Genomic DNA, 26,915 nt, shown 5'->3' on the forward strand with positions numbered 1-26,915 from the left:
AGAGAGCAGTGAGAGTTAAGCTGCCAGAGAGAGAGAGCAGTGAGAGTTGAGCTGCCAGTGAGAGAGCAGTGAGAGTTGAGCTGCCAGAGAGAGAACAGTGAGAGTTAAGCTGCCAGAGAGAGAGAGCAGTGAGAGTTGAGCTGCCAGAGAGAGAGCAGTGAGAGTTGAGCTGCCAGGGACAGAGCAGTGAGAGTTGAGCTGCCAGGGACAGAGCAGTGAGAGTTGAGCTGCTAGAGAGAGAGCAGTGAGAGTTGAGCTGCCAGAGAGAGAGAGCAGTGAGAGTTGAGCTGCCAGGGAGAGAGCACCAGATAGAACCTTCTGCCGGTGTGTGTGTCTTGTTAAAGCAGGTCATCAGTGGACAAGAGAGGGGGCACGTCTCAAAATGGACCTCTGCCAGGGGTGAGAGGAGGGGAGCGCTAGGTATTAGACCACTACCCTTCATACTGTCTTGTCACTCCGGTAGATCTCTTCTACTCGTGGTGGTACAGAAGAGAGTGCACCCTGGACCCAGCAAAGGAAAAACAGGTTGGTCAGAGGGCCACATCCTGATTGGACGCTGTCTTATCTCTGGTTTATGATTGGCTCAGACCCCAGACCAGGCAGTAAATTAGTCCTACTGACAAACACAGCAATTGAGGACAGCCATAAATAATATAATCATTCAACAATAACTACAATAAAATGATATACGCACTCTTTGATCTCTCTCTCCCTCTACCTGAGCTGATCAATGTGGGAAGGGAAAGAGGAGAGAGAGACAAAGTGCAGATCCATATCTGCATGTCAGAACCACTGGCTCAGCTCATTCTTTACCTCAGCCAGTCTTCACTGGGTGCAGATCTGTCTCTCTGAGCAGACACTTCCTGTCACGCTTCTACTTATACACCAGCGACTGATGAAGACATCAGCTTATACTGAATGATGTGCAATTCGTCTTTTTGATGCAAGACAGGGAGCATCCCTTCAATGTACCTTGTCTGGTATTCCTTTCTTAAGAGTGCTGGGCAACTATCAGTTATACGTCTGATCTGTTATAACAGATGTTCTCACTAGGTGATTTGACAGCGAATGAGAGAGCCATCTGTAACAGACAGGTGCATTGACGATAGGATCTTGTCTTTCATTATATAGGGCTAACTTTGATGGAATAACCATTACAACCTTCTGTATGTTTCACAGTCATACACACTAAAATCAAAAGGTTCTATATAGTGCCAAATAAGGGTTGTTTGGCTTGTATCCACAGCGTGTCAAAGAGGAAAGAACCCTTTTTTAAAAACCATTTTTGGTGCTACATGGAACACTTTTTCATGGTTCTTTATAGAACCTTTATGGAGAATGGTTCTATAAATAACCGTTCTCAATCTCATAGGTTCTTTGTAGAACCATACAGGGTTTTCAATTCTGGTTTAACAGCCATATTATATACAAATTCCATTGGTTTTCTTACTATGTTTATTGACAAATTCAATTCAATTCAAATTCAATTCAAAAGAACCATTGAAGGACTCAAAGGGTTCTTTGGGGAAGTATGGTTCCACATAGAACCATCACCCTTACCAAAGAACCATTAAGGAACCCACATTATTTTGTGTGTAGGCCTACATTCTTTGGTCTTACTTTCTCATTAAAATAACTACCTCTTACAAAAAATACTATTTTTGATTTCCATTATTTTCAGTCAGACTGTCATAGTACACAGGAAACTCTCCTGAGTGTTAAATCAACATTGAAAGTGTTGTCTGTGTGGAACCATAAAGACACCATAACAGTGCTAAATGTTTGAGAAGCCTACACATAAAGAAATGTGGGTTCCTCAAGGGTTCTTTGCTAAGGGTTGTGGTTCTATGTGGAACCATACTGACCCAAAAAACACTTTGAGCACTTGAAAAGTTATTTGCAGTGATAATGATGTATATTTGTTTACACTGGACATGTTTGTGTGCAGGCATAAGGACCTAGAATACCACAAAATGAAATGCTCAGGATCCCATCAGAATAACTCCACAATTGTCTCATTAGAAGAATCAGAAGCTGGATTCATCTGTGAATATGTAAGCTATATATCGTACTTGCACAATAAACATTTGACATAGGCCACCTACAACTGCATTCAGAGGGACACACACGGGATCGCGCTTTGTTTTCTGTCTCTTGCGGACGCGCGGGCCGAAATGAACCTCCTTCATAGAACTGTACCCTCCTCTTCCGCGTGCATCCCGGTCCCGGAGGCGTCCAAGCCTTGGTGGTCAGCGCAGACTTAAAGTGAACGGGCGCGCACTTCCAACGGCCATTCAGTCGGAAGAGGGGACACAGTGAAGGTGTGCTGCTGTGCCGTTTAGTCATCCCTCCCTCTGACCGGTTAATAGATAGATAGAAACCCCCGTCGCTGTTGTTTTACTCCCCCCCCCGTTAAACGGTTAGATCGATCATGTACCGGTACTTCGGGGAGCTGTTATCCCGCGGGGCGGGCAGTGCCCTGGCCTCGGGCTGCGTGGAATCTGCTCTCCCGGCATCGGCCGCTCTGATGCGGGTCCGACAGTATAGTGAACAGCCCGACGACCCCAACTTCTTTCGCATGGTGGAGGGTTTCTTCGACCGCGGAGCCGCCATCGTTCAGGACAAGCTTGTTGAGGACCTGAAGAGCAGGGAGACCCCCGAGCAGAAGATGAAACGAGTGAAGGGGATTCTCCGCATCATCAAGCCCTGCAACCACGTCCTCAGCGTCTCTTTCCCCATCAAGAGGGACAACGGAGAGTGGGAGGTGGTGGAGGGCTACCGCGCCCAGCACAGCCAGCACAGGACGCCCTGCAAGGGGGGTAAGATACTGCCAAGCGCCGCTTCCTGCCTCTCAACTGTCCTTCGGGTGGTTGTGCGGTTGCGAAATGTACTATCTAGCTAGGTAGCTCATTTGGCGATCCCATTACTCAGCAGTGAGAGAACAGCTGCACTGACTCTGTTTAGCTACCGTTAGCTAGTTACTGTATAGATAGCTAGCTGCATCTCCTAGCTGCATCATCAGTAGGGTGTTAGAGGACAAAATGAAACTGTGCTTCTGGTGTTATACGTAGCTTTCCAAATTATAGAGCGCCTTGTCAGGAACACAGCACGCTTTATTTCATGAGGATAAGATTTACCATTGCTGAGATATCTTATTTTCAAGAGTTCAGAAAAGGTCGCGGACAGGTAGGTCAGTGTAACTATAATCTGTTGTCAATAAGGCACTAAATCACCTGTCCGGATTCCTACATTCGACACCAGATGTGATTTGCCACATGCGCCCGAATACAACAGGTGTAACAGGTAAACCTTACAGTGAAATGCTTACTTACTTTTGTCCAATAACTCAGAATATCTCAAGAGAGGATGGTCATATTGTTTTGACATTTTCAAGGTTCACAGAGATGACTCAAATAAAATAAAAACATTACATTAAAATGCTGTATTATGCAAATGAACTATTTAATACGCAAATTAGGCATAATACATAATTTCAGTACTTTAAGCCCAATAATGTAAAGTAGGGTGGTCAGGTTATTAACAGATATTCGTGCAGGACTGAGAGTCTATAACAGTTTATGAAATGCGTATAAAACTTTTATATTGCTTTATGCAAATTAGATACTTAATATGCTAATTCGTCTGTACAGCAGGGTGAAAAAATACAGTAAGTTCATTTAAAGTAAAGTGGTCATATTGTACACACACACACACACACACACACACACACACACACCTGGAATGCTTTTCCAACAGTCTTTCCCACATATGCTGAGAACTTGTTGGCTGCTTTTCCTTCACTCTACGGTCCAACTCATCCCAAACCATCTCAATTGGATTGAGGTTGGGTGATTATGGAGGCCAGGTCATCTGAGGCAGCACTCCATCACTCTCCTTCTTGGTGAAATAGCCTTTACACAGCCTGGAGGTGTGTTGGGTCATTGTCCTGTTGAAAACAAATGATAGTCCCACTAAGCGCAAACCAGATGGGATGGCGTATTGCTGCAGAATGCTGTGGTAGCCATGCAGGTTAAGTTTGCCTTAAATTCTAAATAAATCACTGACAGTGTCACCAGCAATATACCCCCACACCATAACACCTCCTCCATGCTTCACGGTGGGAACCACACATGCTATTCTTATTGGTGTCCTTTAGTAGTTGTTTCTTTGCAGCAATGAATGCCGTGGTACACGCAATCTCTGAACAGTTGATGTTGAGATGTGTCTGTTACTTGACCTCCGTGAAGCTTTTATTTGGGCTGCAATCTGAGGTGCAGTTAACTCTAATGAACTTATCCTCTGCAGCAGAGGTAACTCTGGGTCTTCCTTCCCTGTGGCTGTCCTCATGAGAGCCAGTTAACTCTAATGAACTTATCCTCTGTAGCAGAGGTAACTCTGGGTCGTCTTTTCCTGTGGCGATCCTCATGAGAGCCAGTTTCATCATAGAGCTTGATGGTTTTTGAGACTGCACTCGAAGAAACTTTCAAAGTTATTGACGTTTTCCTTATTGACAGACCTTCATGTCTTAAAGTAATGATGGACTGTCATTTCTCTATGCTTTTTTGAGCAGTTTTTGCCATAATATGGACTTGGTCTTTACCAAATAGCACTATCTTCTATTTACCACCCCAATCCTGGTCACAACACAACTGATTGGCTCAAACGCATTAAGAAGGAAAGAAATTCCACAAATTAACTTTTGATAAGGCACACTTGTTAATTTCAATGCATTCCAGGTGACTACCTCATGAAGCTGGTTGAGAGAATGCCAAGATTGTGAAAAGTTGTCATCAAGGGAAAGGATGGCTACTTTGAAGAATCTCAAATATTAAATATATTTTGATTTGTTTAAAACTTTTATGGTTACTACATAATTCCGCATGTATTATTTCATAGTTTTGATGTCTTCACTATTATTCTACAATGTAGAAAATAGTACAAATAAAGAAAAACCCTTGAATGAGTAGGTGTGGCCAAGCTTTTGACTGGTACTGTATATATCACACTTATGTTATATTTAGTAGGCCTAGAGTGACTAATCATACGCCCAATCCTGTGCCACCTGCATACACACACAAACAGCACACACACATCACATCACACATAGCCACATAATATGGACACACACAGCCTCACACACATTTCCCATGAAAACTGCAGTGGGTTAAATCGGGGTCACACAGAGTGTTTCTTGGTAATCTTAACAAATCTACTTTGATACAAAAGTATACAACTCACACACATGGTTATGGGCTTAAAAAAAGAAGACACCTGTACCATGTCAGATATAGAGTTGACATGTATTACATTTGGAGTTCGCATCCCAATATTACACTTTATCACAGAAGACGGAAATATAACAAAACCGTTTGACATAGAATTTTTTTTGTCAGTTTAAAAAAAAAATGTTTATGAATGGTTTAATAAAATATGAATAACATTCGACCCATGAGGCCAAAGAGGTTACTTTTGGTAATTAACTACATGAAAGGGCTACGTCTGAACTGCAAGACAGAAGGCTACTAGTCTAATAACATAGCTTACTTCTGAGGTAGGCTTACTTCTGTATTCCATTGAGCTCGTTTCAGCCATTACCGGGCTGTGTTTGACAGGCCATTACAAAAATGTCCGCGTCCGTTAACGTTAATGGGGAAAAAACAACAGGCACAAGCAAGAGTATGAAAGGGTCGCAGTTCTTAAAGGAAAGCAATCAAGCCAGCGATATTTAAGTGACAAGTGGATTTACACCCCTCGAACACAGGAAATAGACAGATCCTCAGGTGGGCGGGGCATGCACGTTGCTAAGGTAACTGCCAAACTTAAAGAAACACTTGAGTAAATGAGGGATACAAAGTATATTGAAAGTGATTCCACACAGGTGTGGTTCCTGAGTTAATCGTCTGTCTGTCTGTCTGTCTGTCTGCCTGTCTGTCTGTGTGTCTGGAGGAGGGTTTAGAGGGTGGGGTAGAGTCCAGAGGGTAAAGGCTGTTATAGTCAGTGTACTAGTGGGGTAGAGACTAGAGGTAATGGGCTGATACTGTCTGTGTACTAGTGGGGTAGAGACTAGAGGGTAAAGAGGAGAGGAGGGATACAAAGTATATTGAAAGTGATTCCACACAGGTGTGGTTCCTGAGTTAATTGTCTGTCTGTCTGTCTGTCTGTCTGTCTGTCTGTCTGTCTGTCTGTCTGCCTGTCTGTCTGGAGGAGGGTTTAGAGGGTGGGGTGGGGCCGCAAGGTGTGTCTGTTTTAGGAGGGGAGCTATGTGGTTCATGGTTCAAGTCAAAGTTCAAGACTTGTTCAGCTCTGCATTGTGGGTGATTTGTGGGGTGAGGATCAGGATGTGACATATTTCCAGTGAGGGGGGAGCGAGAGAGGAGGGAACAGTTGTTTGACGAGGGGAGTAGGGGAAGGGGTGGTAATGTACCCAAGCGTTCCTATTCGTCAGCATTTTGACAGGAGGAGGGAGGAGTGTTCACTAAGCGTTCCTATTCGTCAGCATTTTGACAGGAGGCGGGAGGAGTGTTCACTAAGCGTAACTTTATTTGGCTCATCCAGTGAGTTTTCTCTTGTTTAACCAACTGGTCTTAAAGTGCAAAGTCTCACCACCTACCCATTGTGCCAGGCAAGCTGAATCAGGTGCACGTTCTGACAGACTGACGGAGAGTATATTTGAACACTGGAGGGGACATTGGTTGTGTGTTAATGTACATAGCCCCGCTATTGTTATTTTACTGCTGCTCTTTAATTATTTGATGTTCTTATCTCTTACTTTTTTGTAGGTATTTTCTTAAAACTGCATTGTTGGTTAAGGGCTTGTCAGTAAGCATTTCACTGTAACCTGTTGTATTCGGCACATGTGACACATAACATGTGAATAGACTTTCTGATTGGTGTGGCCTATAGATGTTTAATTATGGCAAACGCATCATCATGGGGAGGTCAGAGGTCGTCACACGCCACCAGAGCAGATGCTTCCCTCAAATCCGTTTTAGAGAAGTGATCAAATCTGCAGCTTAGTCACACACTTTCCATTCCCCTCTTCTCTGACTACAGCTACACTTCACACACTTTCCATTCCCCTCCTCTCTGACTACAGCTACACTTCACACACTTTCCATTCCCCTCTTCTCTGACTACAGCTACACTTCACACACTTTCCATTCCCCTCTTCTCTGACTACAGCTACACTTCACACACTTTCCATTCCCCTCCTCTCTGACTACAGCTACACTTCACACACTTTCCATTCCCCTCCTCTCTGACTACAGCTACACTTCTCATAGTTTCCATACCCTCCTTTCTGTGTCATCCAGCCTTATTACAGTCCTGTCAGCGTAGACTATGTAACAGAGCTGGTTAGTATGACCTTGCCTGTGACCTGAAGACTTGTGTTAGCTCCCCTAGCTAATGCCTTGGGTGAGGGTTAGCTCAGTGGAAAACACAGTTACTTGGGACACAGACGACTGATGGTTAGGCTAGATGGGGTAAAGGCTGTTACAGTCAGTGTACTAGTGGGGTAGAGACTAGAGGGTAACGGCTGTTATAGTCAGTGTACTAGTGGAGTAGAGACTAGAGGGTAAAGGCTGTTAGTCAGTGTACTAGTGGGGTAGAGACTAGAGGGTAAAGGCTGTTAGTCAGTGTACTAGTGGGGTAGAGACTAGAGGGTAATGGCTGTTAGTCAGTGTACTAGTGGGGTAGAGACTAGAGGGTAAATGCTGTTAGTCTGTGTACTAGTGGGGTAGAGACTAGAGGTAATGGGCTGATACTGTCTGTGTACTAGTGGGGTAGAGACTAGAGGGTAAAGGCTGTTATAGTCAGTGTACTAGTGGGGTAGAGACTAGAGGTCATGGGCTGATACTGTCAGTGTACTAGTGGGGTAGAGACTAGAGGGTAAAGATTGTTAGTCAGTGTACTAGTGGGGTAGAGACTAGAGGGTAAAGGCTGTTAGTCAGTGTACTAGTGGGGTAGAGACTAGAGGGTAAAGACTGTTAGTCAGTGTACTAGTGGGGTAGAGACTAGAGGTAATGGGCTGATACTGTCTGTGTACTAGTGTGGTAGAGACTAGAGGGTAAAGGCTGTTATAGTCAGTGTACTAGTGGGGTGGAGACTAGAGGGTAAAGGCTGTTAGTCAGTGTACTAGAGGGGTAGAGACTAGAGGGTAAAGGCTGTTAGTCAGTGTACTAGTGGGGTAGAGACTAGAGGGTAAATGCTGTTAGTCTGTGTACTAGTGGGGTAGAGACTAGAGGTAATGGGCTGATACTGTCTGTGTACTAGTGGGGTAGAGACTAGAGGGTAAATGCTGTTAGTCAGTGTACTAGTGGGGTAGAGACTAGAGGGTAAAGGCTGAGTGTACTAGTGGGGTAGAGACTAGAGGGTAAAAGGCTGTTAGTCAGTGTACTAGTGGGGTAGAGACTAGAGGGTAAAGGCTGTTAGTCAGTGTACTAGTGTGGTAGAGACTAGAGGTAATGGGCTGATACTGTCTGTGTAGACAAAGTACAAAGGCTGTTGCTGAGGGCACTGCTCTATATAGAAACCCTGGTTCTGCTACAATACTGCAGAACCTCACATTCTCTAGCTGGACCACTGCAGAACTGTGTTTGTGCAGGCGTGACTCAGTGTTAGGGAGTGTCAGGAAGTGACTCACTCTCAAAGAATGTTTAGTCTGCTAAACGTCCAACATGTCCTTCTCCTTTCCAAGCAGAAGAGGAAGCCCGCAGCTTTTATTTCCACTGTGACTAACAACCCACTGTGGGCTCCCTTCCACATCAATGGACAGCTCTGTGGGCTCTTGGGCGGTCGGGTTTGCCTGTGTGGGTGTACAGTATGTTTATTCGTGGGTATCTGTTTTCATACATTTTTCATGTATATACACAGCTTACACTCGTGTGTGTGTGTGTATGTGTGTGTGTGTTTCCTAGCCAACCCAGAGACTCATTCCATTGGAATGTTTCTCAACATGTTTTTGCTGCGGTAGTAGGGGATGGGAGAGGAGGAGAATCAAAGGGGGAGGGCTTAATGGTTGAAAGGTTACGGGTATAAAGAACATTCTTGTTCAGTGAATTGAATTAGCCTTCAGATGTAGGATCTTAATTTGATCACTTGGTTGCAGGAGAATGTCCATGTGAATTATAATCCACATAATAATTCACATTCCCTTGTTGCTGCTGTATCAAAAGTGAAGTGGCCCTACCTGAAGGTCCTACATCTGTGTCTCAGTCAGTGCTGTGTCTATAGTGTAGTTCAATGGAGGGTCCACGTTGTTAAGGTCATGCCTTCCAGCAGCTCTAGCTTGTAGACTGCCTGGTCTCTAAAGGTCATGTTATGTAGGCGTTGCTAATGTGTGTCCTCCTCCTGAACACCATCCTGCTAACACAGCATGGGGCTAGTGGCTAGCTAGTGTAGGGGCTGTTTTCTGGACTGGGTCTCGGGACACTCCGTGGCGCTTTGAGATGATGTCACTCACACATGCACACCCTCTCTCTGTCCTCTGTAGTGCGCTGGGCTGGCTGCAGTCTCCTGTCTGTGGTCGGTGCCACTGGCTCTCGGTAGTCATCTGTCACAGTGACACAGGCCAATATAGGTCAGCACTCACACTCTGTTTCCCTGTGCTGCTGGTGTAGAGGAGACACAGTGTAACCCCAGGTAGTGTCCCTGTGCTGCTGGTGTAGAGGAGACACAGTGTATCCCCAGGTAGTGTACCTGTGCTGCTGGTGTAGAGGAGACACAGTGTAACCCCAGGTAGTGTACCTGTGCTGCTGGTGTAGAGGAGACACAGTGTAACCCCAGGTAGTGTCCCTGTGCTGCTGGTGTAGAGGAGACACAGTGTAACCCCAGGTAGTGTCTCTGTGCTGCTGGTGTAGAGGAGACACAGTGTAACCCCAGGTAGTGTCTCTGTGCTGCTGGTGTAGAGGAGACACAGTGTAACCCCAGGTAGTGTCCCTGTGCTGCTGGTGTAGAGGAGACACAGTGTAACCCCAGGTAGTGTCCCTGTGCTGCTGGTGTAGAGGAGACACAGTGTAACCCCAGGTAGTGTCCCTGTGCTGCTGGTGTAGAGGAGACACAGTGTAACCCCAGGTAGTGTACCTGTGCTGCTGGTGTAGAGGAGACACAGTGTAACCCCAGGTAGTGTATCTGTGCTGGACACAGTAGACTCAAAGCCAGCTTTCCTGTCAACTTTAGAGTGTGTGTGGTATTGTTGGAGAGTATTGTTGGGCTCCGTGTGTTGACTCCCTTTGTGTCTGTCTGTGTGCAGGGATCCGTTACAGTGAAGAGGTGTCTGTTGATGAGGTGAAGGCTCTGGCCTCTCTGATGACATACAAGTGTGCCGTGGTCGGTAAGTCTCTGCTCTCCTCTGCTCTCCTCTGCTCTCCTCTGCTCTCCTCTCCTCTCCTCTGCTCTCCTCTCCTCTGCTCTCCTCTGCTCTCCTCTCCTCTGCTCTCCTCTCCTCTGCTCTCCTCTCCTCTCCTCTGCTCTCCTCTCCTCTGCTCTCCTCTGCTCTCCTCTCTTCTGCTCTCCTCTCCTCTGCTCTCCTCTCTTCTCCTCTGCTCTCCTCTCCTCTGCTCTCCTCTCCTCTCCTCTGCTCTCCTCTCCTCTGCTCTCCTCTGCTCTCCTCTCTTCTGCTCTCCTCTCCTCTGCTCTCCTCTGCTCTCCTCTCCTCTCCTCTGCTCTCCTCTGCTCTCCTCTCCTCTGCTCTCCTCTCCTCTGCTCTCCTCTCCTCTCCTCTGCTCTCCTCTCCTCTGCTCTCCTCTGCTCTCCTCTCCTCTGCTCTCCTCTCCTCTGCTCTCCTCTCCTCTGCTCTCCTCTGCTCTCCTCTGCTCTCCTCTAATCTCCTCTCCTCTCCTCTGCTCTCCTCTCCTCTGCTCTCCTCTCCTCTCCTCTGCTCTCCTCTGCTCTCCTCTGCTCTCCTCTAATCTCCTCTCCTCTCCTCTGCTCTCCTCTCCTCTGCTCTCCTCTCCTCTCCTCTGCTCTCCTCTACTCTGCTCTCCTCTGCTCTCCTCTGCTCTCCTCTCTTCTCCTCTCCTCTGCTCTCCTCTCCTCTGCTCTCCTCTGCTCTCCTCTACTCTGCTCTCCTCTGCTCTGCTCTTCTCTGCTCTCCTCTCCTCTCCTCTCCTCTGTTCTACTCTGCTCTCCTCTCCTCTGCTCTCCTCTCCTCTGCTCTCCTCTCCTCTGCTCTCCTCTCCTCTGCTCTCCTCTCCTCTCCTCTGCTCTCCTCTCCTCTGCTCTCCTCTCCTCTGCTCTGCTCTCCTCTCCTCTGCTCTCCTCTCCTCTGCTCTTCTCTCCTCTCCTCTGCTCTCCTCTGCTCTCCTCTCCTCTGCTCTTCTCTCCTCTCCTCTCCTCTGCTCTCCTCTGCTCTCCTCTGCTCTCCTCTGCTCTCCTCTCCTCTGCTCTCCTCTGCTCTCCTCTCCTCTGATCTCCTCTCTTCTGCTCTCCTCTCCTCTGCTCTTCTCTCCTCTCCTCTGCTCTCCTCTGCTCTCCTCTGCTCTCCTATGCTCTCCTCTCCTCTGCTCTCCTCTGCTCTCCTCTGCTCTCCTCTCCTCTCCTCTGCTCTCCTCTCCTCTGCTCTCCTCTGCTCTCCTCTGCTCTCCTCTCCTATGCTCTCCTCTGCTCTGCTCTCCTCTCCTCTGCTCTCCTCTCCTCTCCTCTGCTCTCCTCTGCTCTCCTCTCCTCTGCTCTCCTCTCCTCTGCTCTCCTCTCCTCTCCTCTGCACTCCTCTCCTCTGCACTCCTCTCCTCTCCTCTGCTCTGCTCTCCTCTGCTCTCCTCTCCTCTCCTCTGCTCTCCTATGCTCTCCTCTCCTCTGCTCTCCTCTGCTCTCCTCTGCTCTCCTCTCCTCTCCTCTCCTCTGCTCTCCTCTCCTCTGCTCTCCTCTGCTCTCCTCTGCTCTCCTCTGCTCTCCTCTAATCTCCTCTCCTCTCCTCTGCTCTCCTCTCCTCTGCTCTCCTCTCCTCTGCTCTCCTCTACTCTGCTCTCCTCTGCTCTCCTCTGCTCTCCTCTCTTCTCCTCTCCTCTGCTCTCCTCTCCTCTGCTCTCCTCTGCTCTCCTCTACTCTGCTCTCCTCTGCTCTGCTCTTCTCTGCTCTCCTCTCCTCTCCTCTCCTCTCCTCTCCTCTCCTCTCCTCTGTTCTCCTCTCCTCTGCTCTCCTCTCCTCTGCTCTCCTCTCCTCTGCTCTCCTCTCCTCTGCTCTCCTCTGCTCTCCTCTGCTCTCCTCTGCTCTCCTCTCCTCTGCTCTCCTCTCCTCTGCTCTCCTCTGCTCTCCTCTGATCTCCTCTGCTCTTCTCTCCTCTGCTCTCCTCTGCTCTCCTCTGCTCTCCTCTGCTCTCCTATGCTCTCCTCTCCTCTGCTCTCCTCTGCTCTCCTCTGCTCTCCTCTCCTCTCCTATCCTCTGCTCTCCTCTCCTCTGCTCTCCTCTGCTCTCCTCTGCTCTCCTCTGCTCTCCTCTAATCTCCTCTCCTCTGCTCTCCTCTCCTCTGCTCTCCTCTCCTCTCCTCTCCTCTGCTCTCCTCTACTCTGCTCTCCTCTGCTCTCCTCTGCTCTCCTCTCTTCTCCTCTCCTCTGCTCTCCTCTCCTCTGCTCTCCTCTGCTCTCCTCTACTCTGCTCTCCTCTGCTCTGCTCTTCTCTGCTCTCCTCTCCTCTCCTCTCCTCTCCTCTGTTCTACTCTGCTCTCCTCTCCTCTGCTCTCCTCTCCTCTGCTCTCCTCTCCTCTGCTCTCCTCTCCTCTCCTCTCCTCTGCTCTCCTCTCCTCTGCTCTCCTCTCCTCTGCTCTGCTCTCCTCTCCTCTGCTCTCCTCTGATCTCCTCTCTTCTGCTCTCCTCTCCTCTGCTCTTCTCTCCTCTCCTCTGCTCTCCTCTGCTCTCCTCTCCTCTGCTCTTCTCTCCTCTCCTCTGCTCTCCTCTGCTCTCCTCTGCTCTCCTCTGCTCTCCTCTCCTCTGCTCTCCTCTGCTCTCCTCTGCTCTCCTCTGATCTCCTCTCTTCTGCTCTCCTCTCCTCTGCTCTTCTCTCCTCTCCTCTGCTCTCCTCTGCTCTCCTATGCTCTCCTCTCCTCTGCTCTCCTCTGCTCTCCTCTGCTCTCCTCTCCTCTCCTCTCCTCTGCTCTCCTCTCCTCTGCTCTCCTCTGCTCTCCTCTGCTCTCCTCTCCTATGCTCTCCTCTGCTCTGCTCTCCTCTCCTCTGCTCTCCTCTCCTCTCCTCTGCTCTCCTCTGCTCTCCTCTCCTCTGCTCTCCTCTACTCTGCTCTCCTCTGCTCTCCTCTGCTCTTCTCTGCTCTCCTCTCCTCTCCTCTCCTCTCCTCTCCTCTCCTCTCCTCTCCTCTCCTCTCCTCTCCTCTGTTCTCCTCTGCTCTCCTCTCCTCTGCTCTCCTCTCCTCTGCTCTCCTCTCCTCTGCTCTCCTCTCCTCTCCTCTCCTCTGCTCTCCTCTCCTCTGCTCTCCTCTCCTCTGCTCTGCTCTCCTCTCCTCTGCTCTCCTCTGATCTCCTCTCTTCTGCTCTCCTCTCCTCTGCCCTTCTCTCCTCTCCTCTGCTCTCCTCTGCTCTCCTCTGCTCTCCTCTCCTCTGCTCTTCTCTCCTCTCTTCTGCTCTCCTCTGCTCTCCTCTGCTCTCCTCTGCTCTCCTCTCCTCTGCTCTCCTCTCCTCTGCTCTCCTCTGCTCTCCTCTGCTCTCCTCTGATCTCCTCTCTTCTGCTCTCCTCTCCTCTGCTCTTCTCTCCTCTCCTCTGCTCTCCTCTGCTCTCCTCTGCTCTCCTCTGCTCTCCTATGCTCTCCTCTCCTCTGCTCTCCTCTGCTCTCCTCTGCTCTCCTCTCCTCTCCTCTCCTCTGCTCTCCTCTCCTCTGCTCTCCTCTGCTCTCCTCTGCTCTCCTCTGCTCTCCTCTAATCTCCTCTCCTCTCCTCTGCTCTCCTCTCCTCTGCTCTCCTCTCCTCTCCTCTGCTCTCCTCTACTCTGCTCTCCTCTGCTCTCCTCTGCTCTCCTCTCTTCTCCTCTCCTCTGCTCTCCTCTCCTCTGCTCTCCTCTGCTCTCCTCTACTCTGCTCTCCTCTGCTCTGCTCTTCTCTGCTCTCTTCTCCTCTCCTCTCCTCTCCTCTCCTCTCCTCTGTTCTACTCTGCTCTCCTCTCCTCTGCTCTCCTCTCCTCTCCTCTGCTCTCCTCTCCTCTGCTCTCCTCTCCTCTCCTCTGCTCTCCTCTCCTCTGCTCTCCTCTCCTCTGCTCTCCTTTCCTCTGCTCTGCTCTCCTCTCCTCTGCTCTCCTCTGATCTCCTCTCTTCTGCTCTCCTCTCCTCTGCTCTTCTCTCCTCTCCTCTGCTCTCCTCTCCTCTGCTCTCCTCTCCTCTGCTCTCCTCTGCTCTCCTCTGCTCTCCTCTGCTCTCCTCTGCTCTCCTCTCCTCTGCTCTCCTCTGCTCTCCTCTGCTCTCCTCTGATCTCCTCTCTTCTGCTCTCCTCTCCTCTGCTCTTCTCTCCTCTCCTCTGCTCTCCTCTGCTCTCCTCTGCTCTCCTCTGCTCTCCTATGCTCTCCTCTCCTCTGCTCTCCTCTGCTCTCCTCTGCTCTCCTCTCCTCTCCTCTCCTCTGCTCTCCTCTCCTCTGCTCTCCTCTGCTCTCCTCTGCTCTCCTCTCCTCTGCTCTCCTCTCCTCTGCTCTCCTCTCCTCTCCTCTGCTCTCCTCTCCTCTGCTCTCCTCTCCTCTCCTCTGCTCTCCTCTCCTCTGCTCTCCTATCCTCTCCTCTCCTCTGCTCTCCTCTCCTCTGCTCTCCTCTCCTCTGCTCTGCTCTCCTCTCCTCTGCTCTCCTCTGATCTCCTCTCTTCTGCTCTCCTCTCCTCTGCCCTTCTCTCCTCTCCTCTGCTCTCCTCTGCTCTCCTCTGCTCTCCTCTCCTCTGCTCTTCTCTCCTCTCTTCTGCTCTCCTCTGCTCTCCTCTGCTCTCCTCTGCTCTCCTCTCCTCTGCTCTCCTCTCCTCTGCTCTCCTCTGCTCTCCTCTGCTCTCCTCTGATCTCCTCTCTTCTGCTCTCCTCTCCTCTGCTCTTCTCTCCTCTCCTCTGCTCTCCTCTGCTCTCCTCTGCTCTCCTCTGCTCTCCTATGCTCTCCTCTCCTCTGCTCTCCTCTGCTCTCCTCTGCTCTCCTCTCCTCTCCTCTCCTCTGCTCTCCTCTCCTCTGCTCTCCTCTGCTCTCCTCTGCTCTCCTCTGCTCTCCTCTAATCTCCTCTCCTCTCCTCTGCTCTCCTCTCCTCTGCTCTCCTCTCCTCTCCTCTGCTCTCCTCTACTCTGCTCTCCTCTGCTCTCCTCTGCTCTCCTCTCTTCTCCTCTCCTCTGCTCTCCTCTCCTCTGCTCTCCTCTGCTCTCCTCTACTCTGCTCTCCTCTGCTCTGCTCTTCTCTGCTCTCTTCTCCTCTCCTCTCCTCCCCTCTCCTCTCTGTTCTACTCTGCTCTCCTCTCCTCTGCTCTCCTCTCCTCTCCTCTGCTCTCCTCTCCTCTGCTCTCCTCTCCTCTCCTCTGCTCTCCTCTCCTCTGCTCTCCTCTCCTCTGCTCTGCTCTCCTCTCCTCTGCTCTCCTCTGATCTCCTCTCTTCTGCTCTCCTCTCCTCTGCTCTTCTCTCCTCTCCTCTGCTCTCCTCTCCTCTGCTCTCCTCTCCTCTGCTCTCCTCTGCTCTCCTCTGCTCTCCTCTGCTCTCCTCTCCTCTGCTCTCCTCTGCTCTCCTCTGATCTCCTCTCTTCTGCTCTCCTCTCCTCTGCTCTTCTCTCCTCTCCTCTGCTCTCCTCTGCTCTCCTCTGCTCTCCTATGCTCTCCTCTCCTCTGCTCTCCTCTGCTCTCCTCTCCTCTCCTCTGCTCTCCTCTCCTCTGCTCTCCTCTGCTCTCCTCTGCTCTCCTCTCCTATGCTCTCCTCTGCTCTGCTCTCCTCTCCTCTGCTCTCCTCTCCTCTCCTCTGCTCTCCTCTCCTCTGCTCTCCTCTCCTCTGCTCTCCTCTCCTCTCCTCTCCTCTCCTCTCCTCTCCTCTCCTCTCCTCTGCTCTCCTCTCCTCTCCTCCTCTCCTCTCCTCTCCTCTGCTCTCCTCTCCTCTCCTCTCCTCTCCTCTGCTCTCCTCTCCTCTCCTCTCCTCTGCACTCCTCTCCTCTGCACTCCTCTCCTCTCCTCTGCTCTGCTCTCCTCTGCTCTCCTCTCCTCTCCTCTGCTCTCCTATGCTCTCCTCTCCTCTGCTCTCCTCTCCTCTCCTCTCCTCTGCTCTCCTCTCCTCTGCTCTCCTCTGCTCTCCTCTGCTCTCCTCTGCTCTCCTCTAATCTCCTCTCCTCTCCTCTGCTCTCCTCTCCTCTGCTCTCCTCTCCTCTCCTCTGCTCTCCTCTACTCTGCTCTCCTCTGCTCTCCTCTGCTCTCCTCTCTTCTCCTCTCCTCTGCTCTCCTCTCCTCTGCTCTCCTCTGCTCTCCTCTACTCTGCTCTCCTCTGCTCTGCTCTTCTCTGCTCTCCTCTCCTCTCCTCTCCTCTCCTCTCCTCTCCTCTCCTCTGTTCTCCTCTCCTCTGCTCTCCTCTCCTCTGCTCTCCTCTCCTCTGCTCTCCTCTGCTCTCCTCTGCTCTCCTGTGCTCTCCTCTCCTCTGCTCTCCTCTGCTCTCCTCTGCTCTCCTCTGATCTCCTCTCTTCTGCTCTCCTCTCCTCTGCTCTTCTCTCCTCTCCTCTGCTCTTCTCTCCTCTCCTCTCCTCTCCTCTCCTCTCCTCTCCTCTCCTCTCCTCTGCTCTCCTCTGCTCTCCTCTCCTCTGCTCTTCTCTCCTCTCCTCTCCTCTCCTCTCCTCTGCTCTCCTCTCCTCTGCTCTCCTCTGCTCTCCTCTGCTCTCCTCTGATCTCCTCTCTTCTGCTCTCCTCTCCTCTGCTCTTCTCTCCTCTCCTCTGCTCTCCTCTGCTCTCCTCTGCTCTCCTATGCTCTCCTCTCCTCTGCTCTCCTCTGCTCTGCTCTCCTCTCCTCTGCTCTCCTCTCCTCTGCTCTCCTCTGCTCTCCTCTGCTCTCCTCTCCTATGCTCTCCTCTGCTCTGCTCTCCTCTCCTCTGCTCTCCTCTCCTCTCCTCTGCTCTCCTCTGCTCTCCTCTCCTCTGCTCTCCTCTCCTCTGCTCTCCTCTCCTCTCCTCTCCTCTCCTCTCCTCTCCTCTCCTCTCCTCTCCTCTCCTCTGCTCTCCTCTCCTCTGCTCTCCTCTCCTCTCCTCTCCTCTCCTCTCCTCTCCTCTCCTCTCCTCTCCTCCTCTCCTCTCCTCTCCTCTCCTCTCCTCTCCTCTGCTCTCCTCTCCTCTCCTCTCCTCTCCTCTGCACTCCTCTCCTCTGCACTTCTCTCCTCTCCTCTGCTCTGCTCTCCTCTGCTCTCCTCTCCTCTCCTCTCCTCTCCTCTGCACTCCTCTCCTCTGCTCTCCTCTGCTCTCCTCTGCTCTCCTCTCCTCTCCTCTCACATCTCATTCATTCCTCAGTGCTCCTGATTTCATGTAAACATACACACTGATCTGAGAGATTTTTATTAGCATTTTCAGAGAGCTGTTGTTAAAGCAATGAGGTGTGTGTGTGTGTGTGTGTGTGTTTAAGCCCCAGTTGTTAAGCCGGTTTCTCTCTCTCCAGATGTACCATTCGGGGGGGCTAAAGCTGGTGTCAAGATCAACGTCAAAAATTACTCTGTAAGTCCGTCACACACAGACACACACACACAGATACACACACAGATACACACACAGACACGCACACACAGATACACACACACAGATACAAGTGTTTGTGTTGTGTGGAGGAAAGAGTGTGGCTTGCTTACTGGATGGAGGCTGTTCTCTTCCACACACACACACACACACACACACACACACCATGGTAGGTGATTATTGTGGGGACGCTCTAATGCACAGGAAGCATATTTTACTCCATGTCACATCAATGATCTATTCCAGTAAACCCTTACAGACCCACATGCAGACACACAGACACACACAGACACACACAGACACACACACAGACACACACATCCTAGAGAGAGAGGCTCTTTATTCATATCATAGAGAGAGAGGCTCTTTATTCATATCCTAGAGAGAGAGAGAGAGGCTCTTTATTCATATCCTAGAGAGAGAGGCTCTTTATTCATATCCTAGAGAGAGAGAGAGACACTCTTTATTCATATCCTAGAGAGAGAGGCTCTTTATTCATATCCTAGAGAGAGAGAGAGGCTCTTTATTCATATCCTAGAGAGAGAGAGAGGCTCTTTATTCATATCCTAGAGAGAGAGGCTCTTTATTCATATCCTAGAGAGAGAGAGAGTCTCTTTATTCATATCCTAGAGAGAGAGAGGCTCTTTATTCATATCCTAGAGAGAGAGAGGCTCTTTATTCATATCCTAGAGAGAGAGATAGGCTCTTTATTCATATCCTAGAGAGAGAGAGGGGCTCTTTATTCATATCCTAGAGAGAGAGGCTCTTTATTCATATCCTAGAGAGAGAGAGATGCTCTTTATTCATATCCTAGAGAGAGAGGCTCTTTATTCACATCCTAGAGAGAGAGAGAGGCTCTTTATTCATATCCTAGAGAGAGAGAGGCTCTTTATTCATATCCTAGAGAGAGAGAGGCTCTTTATTCATATCCTAGAGAGAGAGGCTCTTTATTCATATCCTAGAGAGAGAGGCTCTTTATTCATATCCTAGAGAGAGAGAGGCTCTTTATTCATATCCTAGAGAGAGAGGCTCTTTATTCATATCCTAGAGAGAGAGGCTCTTTATTCATATCCTAGAGAGAGAGAGGCTCTTTATTCACATCCTAGAGAGAGAGAGAGGCTCTTTATTCATATCCTAGAGAGAGAGGCTCTTTATTCATATCCTAGAGAGAGAGGCTCTTTATTCATATCCTAGAGAGAGAGAGAGGCTCTTTATTCACATCCTAGAGAGAGAGGCTCTTTATTCATATCCTAGAGAGAGAGGCTCTTTATTCATATCCTAGAGCGAGAGAGAGGCTCTTTATTCATATCCTAGAGAGAGAGAGAGGCTCTTTATTCATATCCTAGAGAGAGAGGCTCTTTATTCATATCCTAGAGAGAGAGGCTCTTTATTCATATCCTAGAGAGAGAGGCTCTTTATTCATATCCTAGAGAGAGAGAGAGGCTCTTTATTCATATCCTAGAGAGAGAGAGAGGCTCTTTATTAATATCCTAGAGAGAGAGGCTCTTTAGGGCTGATCGATTCATCTTTATCTGTCTATCTTTCACCAGTGTGTGTGTATGTGTGGTAGTACGGTATGCCCTTCAGAGCTAAGTGGAGCTGAAATGCTTAGCTGTTAGCTGGCAGACACACAGGAAACCTTTCTCTCTCCTCGTGCACTCTGTGATTTATCTCTCTCTCTCTCTTTAGGACAATGAGTTGGAGAAGATCACTAGAAGGTTCACCATTGAGCTGGCCAAGAAAGGTTTTATTGGTAAGTGTGTTCTTCATGTAGCCAGTTGTCCCCTATGATCCTGTATGCTAATGACTGTGACGTGTTACCTCAAAACACAGAGAAGACAGGATTCTACCCCAGGGTTTTACCCCAGTGTTTTACCCCAGTGATTTACCCCAGGGTTTTACCCCCAGTGATTTACCCCAGGGTTTTACGCCAGGGTTTTACCCCCAGCCTTTTGTCTCACTGGGCTGTGGCTCCGGCGGGCCTGTTCTGACTCAGGCCACTGGTACTTTTCAGCTTTCATTTACATAACAATGACTAACTGTGAACTTTAACCCCTTCTCACAAAGCAACTGTTTTGATTATGCAGAGGTTGTTAATTCTGCTCCTCACAAGCCCTCACTTTCAGCCATCATAGTGTATACACTACTATAAACTGGGTGGTTTGAGCCCTGAATGCTGATTGGCTGACCGAAAGGTTGCAAGTTCAAATCCCCGAGCTGACAAGGTACAAATCTCTCATTCTACCCCGGAACAGGCAGTTAACCCACTGTTCCCAGGCCGTCGTTGTAAATAAGAATTTGTTCTTAACTGACTTGCCTGGTTAAATGAAGGTAAATAATAATTGCTGATGTGGAACACTGCCGTTGTGTATTAATGGTGACGTGGGTAGTAGACCCCTCCTCCAGTCAGTCAGATCCTCATGAGAATGTCCCTCCCTGCATACCATCCTGTTTAGAACACAGAGAGGGAGAGAGACTGGCATTTAGACATGTCTGCCACCAGGGTAAAGTGGGCGTTCTGAGCCCTCCAGTCAGCCACTGTCTATATTTAGAATAGGTAGAACTATAGATTTTTAATTGCTCGTAACTTTATCTCAAACCTGTGTAGTGTGTGTTTACGTGTGGGAAAGAGAGAAAGAAAGATGGAGGGCAGGGTTCACCACTAGGTGGGAAAGAGAAAGATGGAGGGCAGGGTTCACCACTAGGTGGGAAAGAGAAAGATGGAGGGCAGGGTTCACCACTAGGTGGGAAAGAGAAAGATGGAGGGCAGGGTTCACCACTAGGTGGGAAAGAGAAAGATGGAGGGCAGGGTTCACCACTAGGTGGGAAAGAGAGAAAGAAAGATGGAGGGCAGGGTTCACCACTAGGTGGGAAAGAGAGAAAGAAAGATGGAGGGCAGGGTTCACCACTAGGTGGGAAAGAGAGAAAGAAAGATGGAGGGCAGGGTTCACCACTAGGTATTTTTGCCTCCCAAGTTTTCTGAGCAAAATAATATATTTTTTAAATAATTTTTGTTGTTGGACGTAAAAGACTAAAATCACCAGGAAATCGTCTCAAAGTGATTTTTTATTTAGGAAATCTGTTCCCAAGTATTCCCACACATAAATCAAGATGCATATGTGATCGTATCTCAATGTAATCAAGGTTTGTAATGATTCCGTTTTTTGTCGATCACTATCTGTTTTGGATTTCTGCTGTCGATTTGCAGTGTACAAAATGTGTTATTCAGAACTATGTTCCGGCACCCAGACTATCCACTCAAGGAAAAATCATAATTGGGGACCCCTGATGTAGGTTGTGTGTAAATGCTTCCAGTCCTCACAGAAACTTTCACCCCCCCTCCTCAGGGCCTGGTATTGATGTTCCTGCTCCTGACATGAGCACTGGAGAGAGAGAGATGTCCTGGATCGCTGACACATACGCCAACACCATCGCACACACCGTGAGTTACCACACAAACGCACATACACTGTAGTTCTGTAGTCAGGGCCCCAGGGCAGTATGGGTACTGTAGTTCTGTAGCATGGCTCCCCAGGGCAGTATGGGTACTGTAGTTCTGTAGTCTGGACCCAGAGCAGTATGTGTCCTGCACTGACCTCTCATAACTATGCTGAAGACTCTCTATCTCACAGTCTGACAAACAGATCTAATGCAATTAAACATACACTCTAACGTGTGTGTCTGGCTCTGTGTCTCTCTGGGTGTTTCTCTGTGCAGGACATCAACGCCCACGCGTGTGTGACAGGCAAGCCCATCAGTCAGGGCGGGATCCACGGGCGTATCTCGGCCACCGGTCGCGGAGTGTTCCATGGCATTGAGAACTTCATCAATGAGGCGTCCTACATGAGCATGCTGGGCCTGACCCCCGGCTTCCAGGACAAGACCTTCATCATCCAGGTACACACACACACACGCACGCACGCACAAACACACACACACACACACACACGCACACACACACACACACACACACACAAACACACACACTCTGACATTTGCAAAGATTGCGTAAAAGTTGTTTACGCTGATCTGGTCAACAGATTTTGATGTGAACTTTGTTAAATATCTGCAGGGGTGAGTTAGTATTCGTCTCTCTGTGACGGTCAGAGACGTCAGAGACGTGGTGGCAGGGTTCAGCGGCAGTATCACACCACACAGATCTGCTTTACACTGGTCTGTAGGTCCCAGTTCCCACTCTGCCGCGGTGTGTGAGACAGACTAAAGGCCAAAGTGCAGCTTTCTGCGGGACTCTCAGTTCCCCCTGACACACGAGACATCACACACACACACACACACACACACACACACACACACACACACACACACACACACACACACACACACACACACAGGGAGAGAGAGATGCCATCAGCCTTGGCCTCCTTCCTGGAAGCCTGTCTATAAGCTATACGAAGCCTGTCTATAGGCTATACGAAGCCTGTCTATAGGCTATACGAAGCCTTCCTATAGGCTATACGAAGCCTGTCTATAGACTATATGAAGCCTGTCTATAGGCTATACGAAGCCTGTCTATAGGCTATACGAAGCCTGTCTATAGGCTATACGAAGCCTGTCTATAGGCTATACGAAGCCTTCCTATAGGCTATACGAAGCCTTCCTATAGGCTATACGAAGCCTGTCTATAGACTATACGAAGCCTGTCTATAGGCTATACGAAGCCTGTCTATACAAAGCCTGTCTATAGGCTATACGAAGCCTGTCTATAGACTATACAAAGCCTGTCTATAGGCTATACGAAGCCTATCTATACGAAGCCTGTCTATAGGCTATACGAAGCCTGTCTATATGAAGCCTGTCTATAGGCTATACGAAGCCTGTCTATACGAAGCCTGTCTATAGGCTATATGAAGCCTGTCTATAGGCTATACGAAGCCTGTCTATAGGCTATACGAAGCCTGTCTATATGAAGCCTGTCTATAGGCTATACGAAGCCTGTCTATATGAAGCCTGTCTATAGGCTATACGAAGCCTGTCTATACGAAGCCTGTCTATAGGCTATATGAAGCCTGTCTATAGGCTATACGAAGCCTGTCTATAGGCTATACGAAGCCTGTCTATAGGCTATATGAAGCCTGTCTATCTTTTCTCTGTAGTAGCGTTGTCATGATACCAGAATTTAGAATTGGAGACCGATACCAGGTTTAGTATCACGATACTTGATACCAAAACGATACCACAACAACAACAAAGAAAGCGTATTAGCCACAGTCACAGAAGGGCACTTGATCCAGACAGTAGTATGTATATGTTAATGAATTAATGATATAATCACACAATACATTTTGACTTTGTTTTACCAATCTAACTACAAAACAGCAGAATGGTGAACATTTATTTTAATGGTAAATTTCTACTGGTACACTGGTTAAATCAAGATGTAGCCTAGGTCAATTCACAATACAGGTGAATGTGTATTATTCAATAGGAGTGTGTGCATTGAGTTATTGAACTTGTTGTAGCTGACTTCATGGGGCTACAGATGACAAACAATCCTTTCCATGTAGGACTTATGTTTATTGGCAACTACTAAGAGAACATATTTTATTGTACAAATTAACAACATTTGCATAGAAGAAGCAATTTCTTCATTTCTAAAAATGTGCGCTATAAAAAAATGGTATAGAAAAGTATTTTGTGTTTTGAAAATACAAATGACTGTTCTCGAAAGTATATTTTACAAAATATACATATTTACTAAATGTATTTCAGCCCAGTGTAATACAAGTGACTAAATACTGAGAATTAATTTAGATATACTGAACAAAAATGCAGCATGCAGGGCCTCCTGGGTGGCGCAGTGGTTAAGGGCAGCTGTGCCACCAGAGACCCTGGGTTCGCGCCCAGGCTCTGTCGCAACCGGCCGCGACCGGGAGGTCTGTGGGACGATGCACAGTTGCCCTAGCGTCGTGCGGGTTAGCGCGACACGTGACATATCTCCTTCGCCTCATGCAGCGCGACACGTCTCCTTCGCCTCATGCAGCGCGACACGTCTCCTTCGCCTCATGCAGCGCGACACGCCTCATGCAGCGCGACACATCTCCTTCGCCTCATGCAGCGTGACACATCTCCTTCTCCTCATGCAGCGTGACACATCTCCTTCTCCTCATGCAGCGTGACACATCTCCTTCGCCTCATGCAGCGTGACACATCTCCTTCGCCTCATGCAGCGTGACACATCTCCTTCGCCTCATGCAGCGTGACACATCTCCTTCGCCTCATGCAGCGTGACACATCTCCTTCGCCTCATGCAGCGTGACACATCTCCTTCGCCTCATGCAGCGTGACACATCTCCTTCGCCTCATGCAGCGTGACACGTCTCCTTCGCCTCATGCAGAGCGACACATCTCCTTCGTCTCATGCAGCGTGACACATCTCCTTCGCCTCATGCAACGTGACACATCTCCTTCGCCTCATGCAGCGTGACACATCTCCTTCTCCTCATACAGCGTGACACATCTCCTTCGCCTCATGCAGCGTGACACGTCTCCTTCGCCTCATGCAGCGCGACACATCTCCTTCGCCTCATGCAGCGCGACACATCTCCTTCGCCTCATGCAGCGCGACACGTCTCCTTCGCCTCATGCAGCGTGACACGTCTCCTTCGCCTCATGCAGCGTGACACGTCTCCTTCGCCTCATGCAGCGTGACACATCTCCTTCGCCTCATGCAGCGTGACACATCTCCTTCGCCTCATGCAGCGTGACACATCTCCTTCGCCTCATACAGCGTGACACATCTCCTTCGCCTCATGCAGCGTGACACATCTCCTTCGCCTCATACAGCGTGACACATCTCCTTCGCCTCATGCAGCGTGACACGTCTCCTTCACCTCATGCAGTGCGACACATCTCCTTCGCCTCATGCAGCGTGACACATCTCCTTCGCCTCATGCAGCGTGACACATCTCCTTCGCCTCATGCAGCGTGACACATCTCCTTCGCCTCATGCAGCGTGACACATCTCCTTCGCCTCATACAGCGTGACACATCTCCTTCGCCTCATGCAGCGTGACACGTCTCCTTCACCTCATGCAGCGCGACACATCTCCTTCGCCTCATACAGCGTGACACATCTCCTTCGCCTCATGCAGCGTGACACGTCTCCTTCGCCTCATGCAGCGTGACACGTCTCCTTCGCCTCATGCAGCGTGACACATCTCCTTCGCCTCATGCAGCGTGACACATCTCCTTCGCCTCATGCAGCGTGACACATCTCCTTCGCCTCATGCAGCGTGACACATCTCCTTCGCCTCATGCAGCGTGACACATCTCCTTCGCCTCATGCAGCGTGACACATCTCCTTCTCCTCATGCAGCGTGACACATCTCCTTCGCCTCATGCAGCGTGACACATCTCCTTCTCCTCATGCAGCGTGACACGTCTCCTTCGCCTCATGCAGCGTGACACATCTCCTTCGCCTCATGCAGCGTGACACATCTCCTTCTCCTCATGCAGCGTGACACATCTCCTTCTCCTCATGCAGCGTGACACATCTCCTTCGCCCCATGCAGCGTGACACATCTCCTTCGCCTCATGCAGCGTGACACATCTCCTTCGCCTCATGCAGCGTGACACATCTCCTTCTCCTCATGCAGCGTGACACGTCTCCTTCGCCTCATGCAGCGTGACACATCTCCTTCGCCTCATGCAGCGTGACACATCTCCTTCGCCTCATGCAGCGTGACACATCTCCTTCTCCTCATGCAGCGTGACACATCTCCTTCTCCTCATGCAGCGTGACACGTCTCCTTCGCCTCATGCAGCGTGACACATCTCCTTCGCCTCATGCAGCGTGACACATCTCCTTCTCCTCATGCAGCGTGACACATCTCCTTCTCCTCATGCAGCGTGACACATCTCCTTCTCCTCATGCAGCGTGACACATCTCCTTCGCCTCATGCAGCGCGACACATCTCCTTTGCCTCATACAGCGTGACACATCTCCTTCGCGACACATCTCCTTCGCCTCATGCAGCGTGACACATCTCCTTCGCCTCATGCAGCGTGACACATCTCCTTCGCCTCATGCAGCGCGACACATCTCCTTCGCCTCATACAGCGTGACACATCTCCTTCGCGACACATCTCCTTCGCCTCATAGAGTTGATCAGGCTGTTCATGTAAGAAACATTTTAAAGATGTACCAAACCAAACATTTATATTTTTTGCAAAAATTTACCAAAGTTTGGGTATACTTTGCAACACTCGTAGTGAGTAAGGATCAGCACCAATGTTCCCTCTAAGCTGTGCGTGTGTGCGGGCGTGCAGAAGAAATGTCAGCCTGTTCAGAGATTGAACGTCACTCAACTTTCTACAGTTTTCCCCCTTAGTTATTAACACGGTCAACGTTTCCTTTTACTGTGGGAATTGTGATCCAATCAACACACCGAAACAACAAAACAAACTGTGCAAGACTTAGTATGCAAAACGAACTATGCAAGAGATTTTGTTGTAGGCAGAACGTATCGGAGTAGGATTCTATTGCATTGATGCTCACATCTCAACCCGTACTCTACACAGACCTGTGTGGAATAACCAATCAGAGCTACAGTAGGCCTATATGCAAATAGACCATTGCCATATATGTATCTGTGCCATTCACTTTGAACTGGACTGTGTTTACAGCATGAGGGTCGTGAGTAGATATGCTTGTTTCAAGATCAAAGCGAGAGCTGTATGTAGTCACGTGTGAACATTTGTTCATATCTTTTACTAGTTAGAGAGTTATTAGCCCAGTTATAGATCATTTGTAGTCAGCAAAGGGGACCGATTGCTTCCTACCAGAGCACCAAACGTGTACATTTCTAGACATCTTTGAAAAGTGATTCGGGTAAAGAGCTTTTTCTTGTCTTAAAGGGGCAGTGGTGTATTTTGAGACATCTTGAATAAGCCCTAGTAGACAACAGGCAGAGGGTGTCATAATTTGTCTGATTCTCTGTAATAATGGTATGGAAATAATAATTGTTATTTTGTAAAGTGGTTTCTTGCATCAAACAACACAACAACATTTTCAGTCACCTCCTTGTCTGAAGGACAAGTGGATAAACAGGTTAAAGGTCAAGCCCTGCATGTTTTATTTTCAAAAGTCTCATAGAATGTAGGCCTACATTGAAGACCACACACTGTCTGCTACTGTAGGCTGAATTATAGAACAGCTATTTCCATGTTAAAATGTTGTGGGAGGAGTTTTCTCCATTGTTTTTGATGGTAGGCTACTCTGATAGGCCTCCTACATTATGAGGAAATATCCACAGTAGC

At 49.2% G+C, this 26,915-nt stretch overlaps 1 protein-coding gene across 1 annotated transcript in view; it reads left to right on the forward strand.

Moving 5' to 3' along the window:
• The first annotated feature begins 1,188 nt into the window (after window positions 1-1,188).
• The window catches only part of LOC100136067 (glutamate dehydrogenase, mitochondrial), a 29,942-nt gene continuing 4,215 nt past the window's right edge, over window positions 1,189-26,915 (forward strand). Inside the window, exons 1-6 of the mRNA XM_036946153.2 lie at window positions 1,189-2,819; window positions 10,253-10,333; window positions 17,563-17,618; window positions 19,326-19,389; window positions 20,984-21,078; window positions 21,354-21,533. Of these exons, the coding sequence (XP_036802048.1) occupies window positions 2,432-2,819; window positions 10,253-10,333; window positions 17,563-17,618; window positions 19,326-19,389; window positions 20,984-21,078; window positions 21,354-21,533 (864 nt within the window). The 5' untranslated portion in view covers window positions 1,189-2,431. The remainder of the gene's footprint in view (window positions 2,820-10,252; window positions 10,334-17,562; window positions 17,619-19,325; window positions 19,390-20,983; window positions 21,079-21,353; window positions 21,534-26,915) is intronic.

The sequence above is a fragment of the Oncorhynchus mykiss genome, chromosome 16 (genome assembly GCF_057628025.1).
Source record: "Oncorhynchus mykiss isolate SJ-2025 chromosome 16, ASM5762802v1, whole genome shotgun sequence".
Taxonomy (NCBI): Eukaryota; Metazoa; Chordata; class Actinopteri; order Salmoniformes; family Salmonidae; genus Oncorhynchus; species Oncorhynchus mykiss.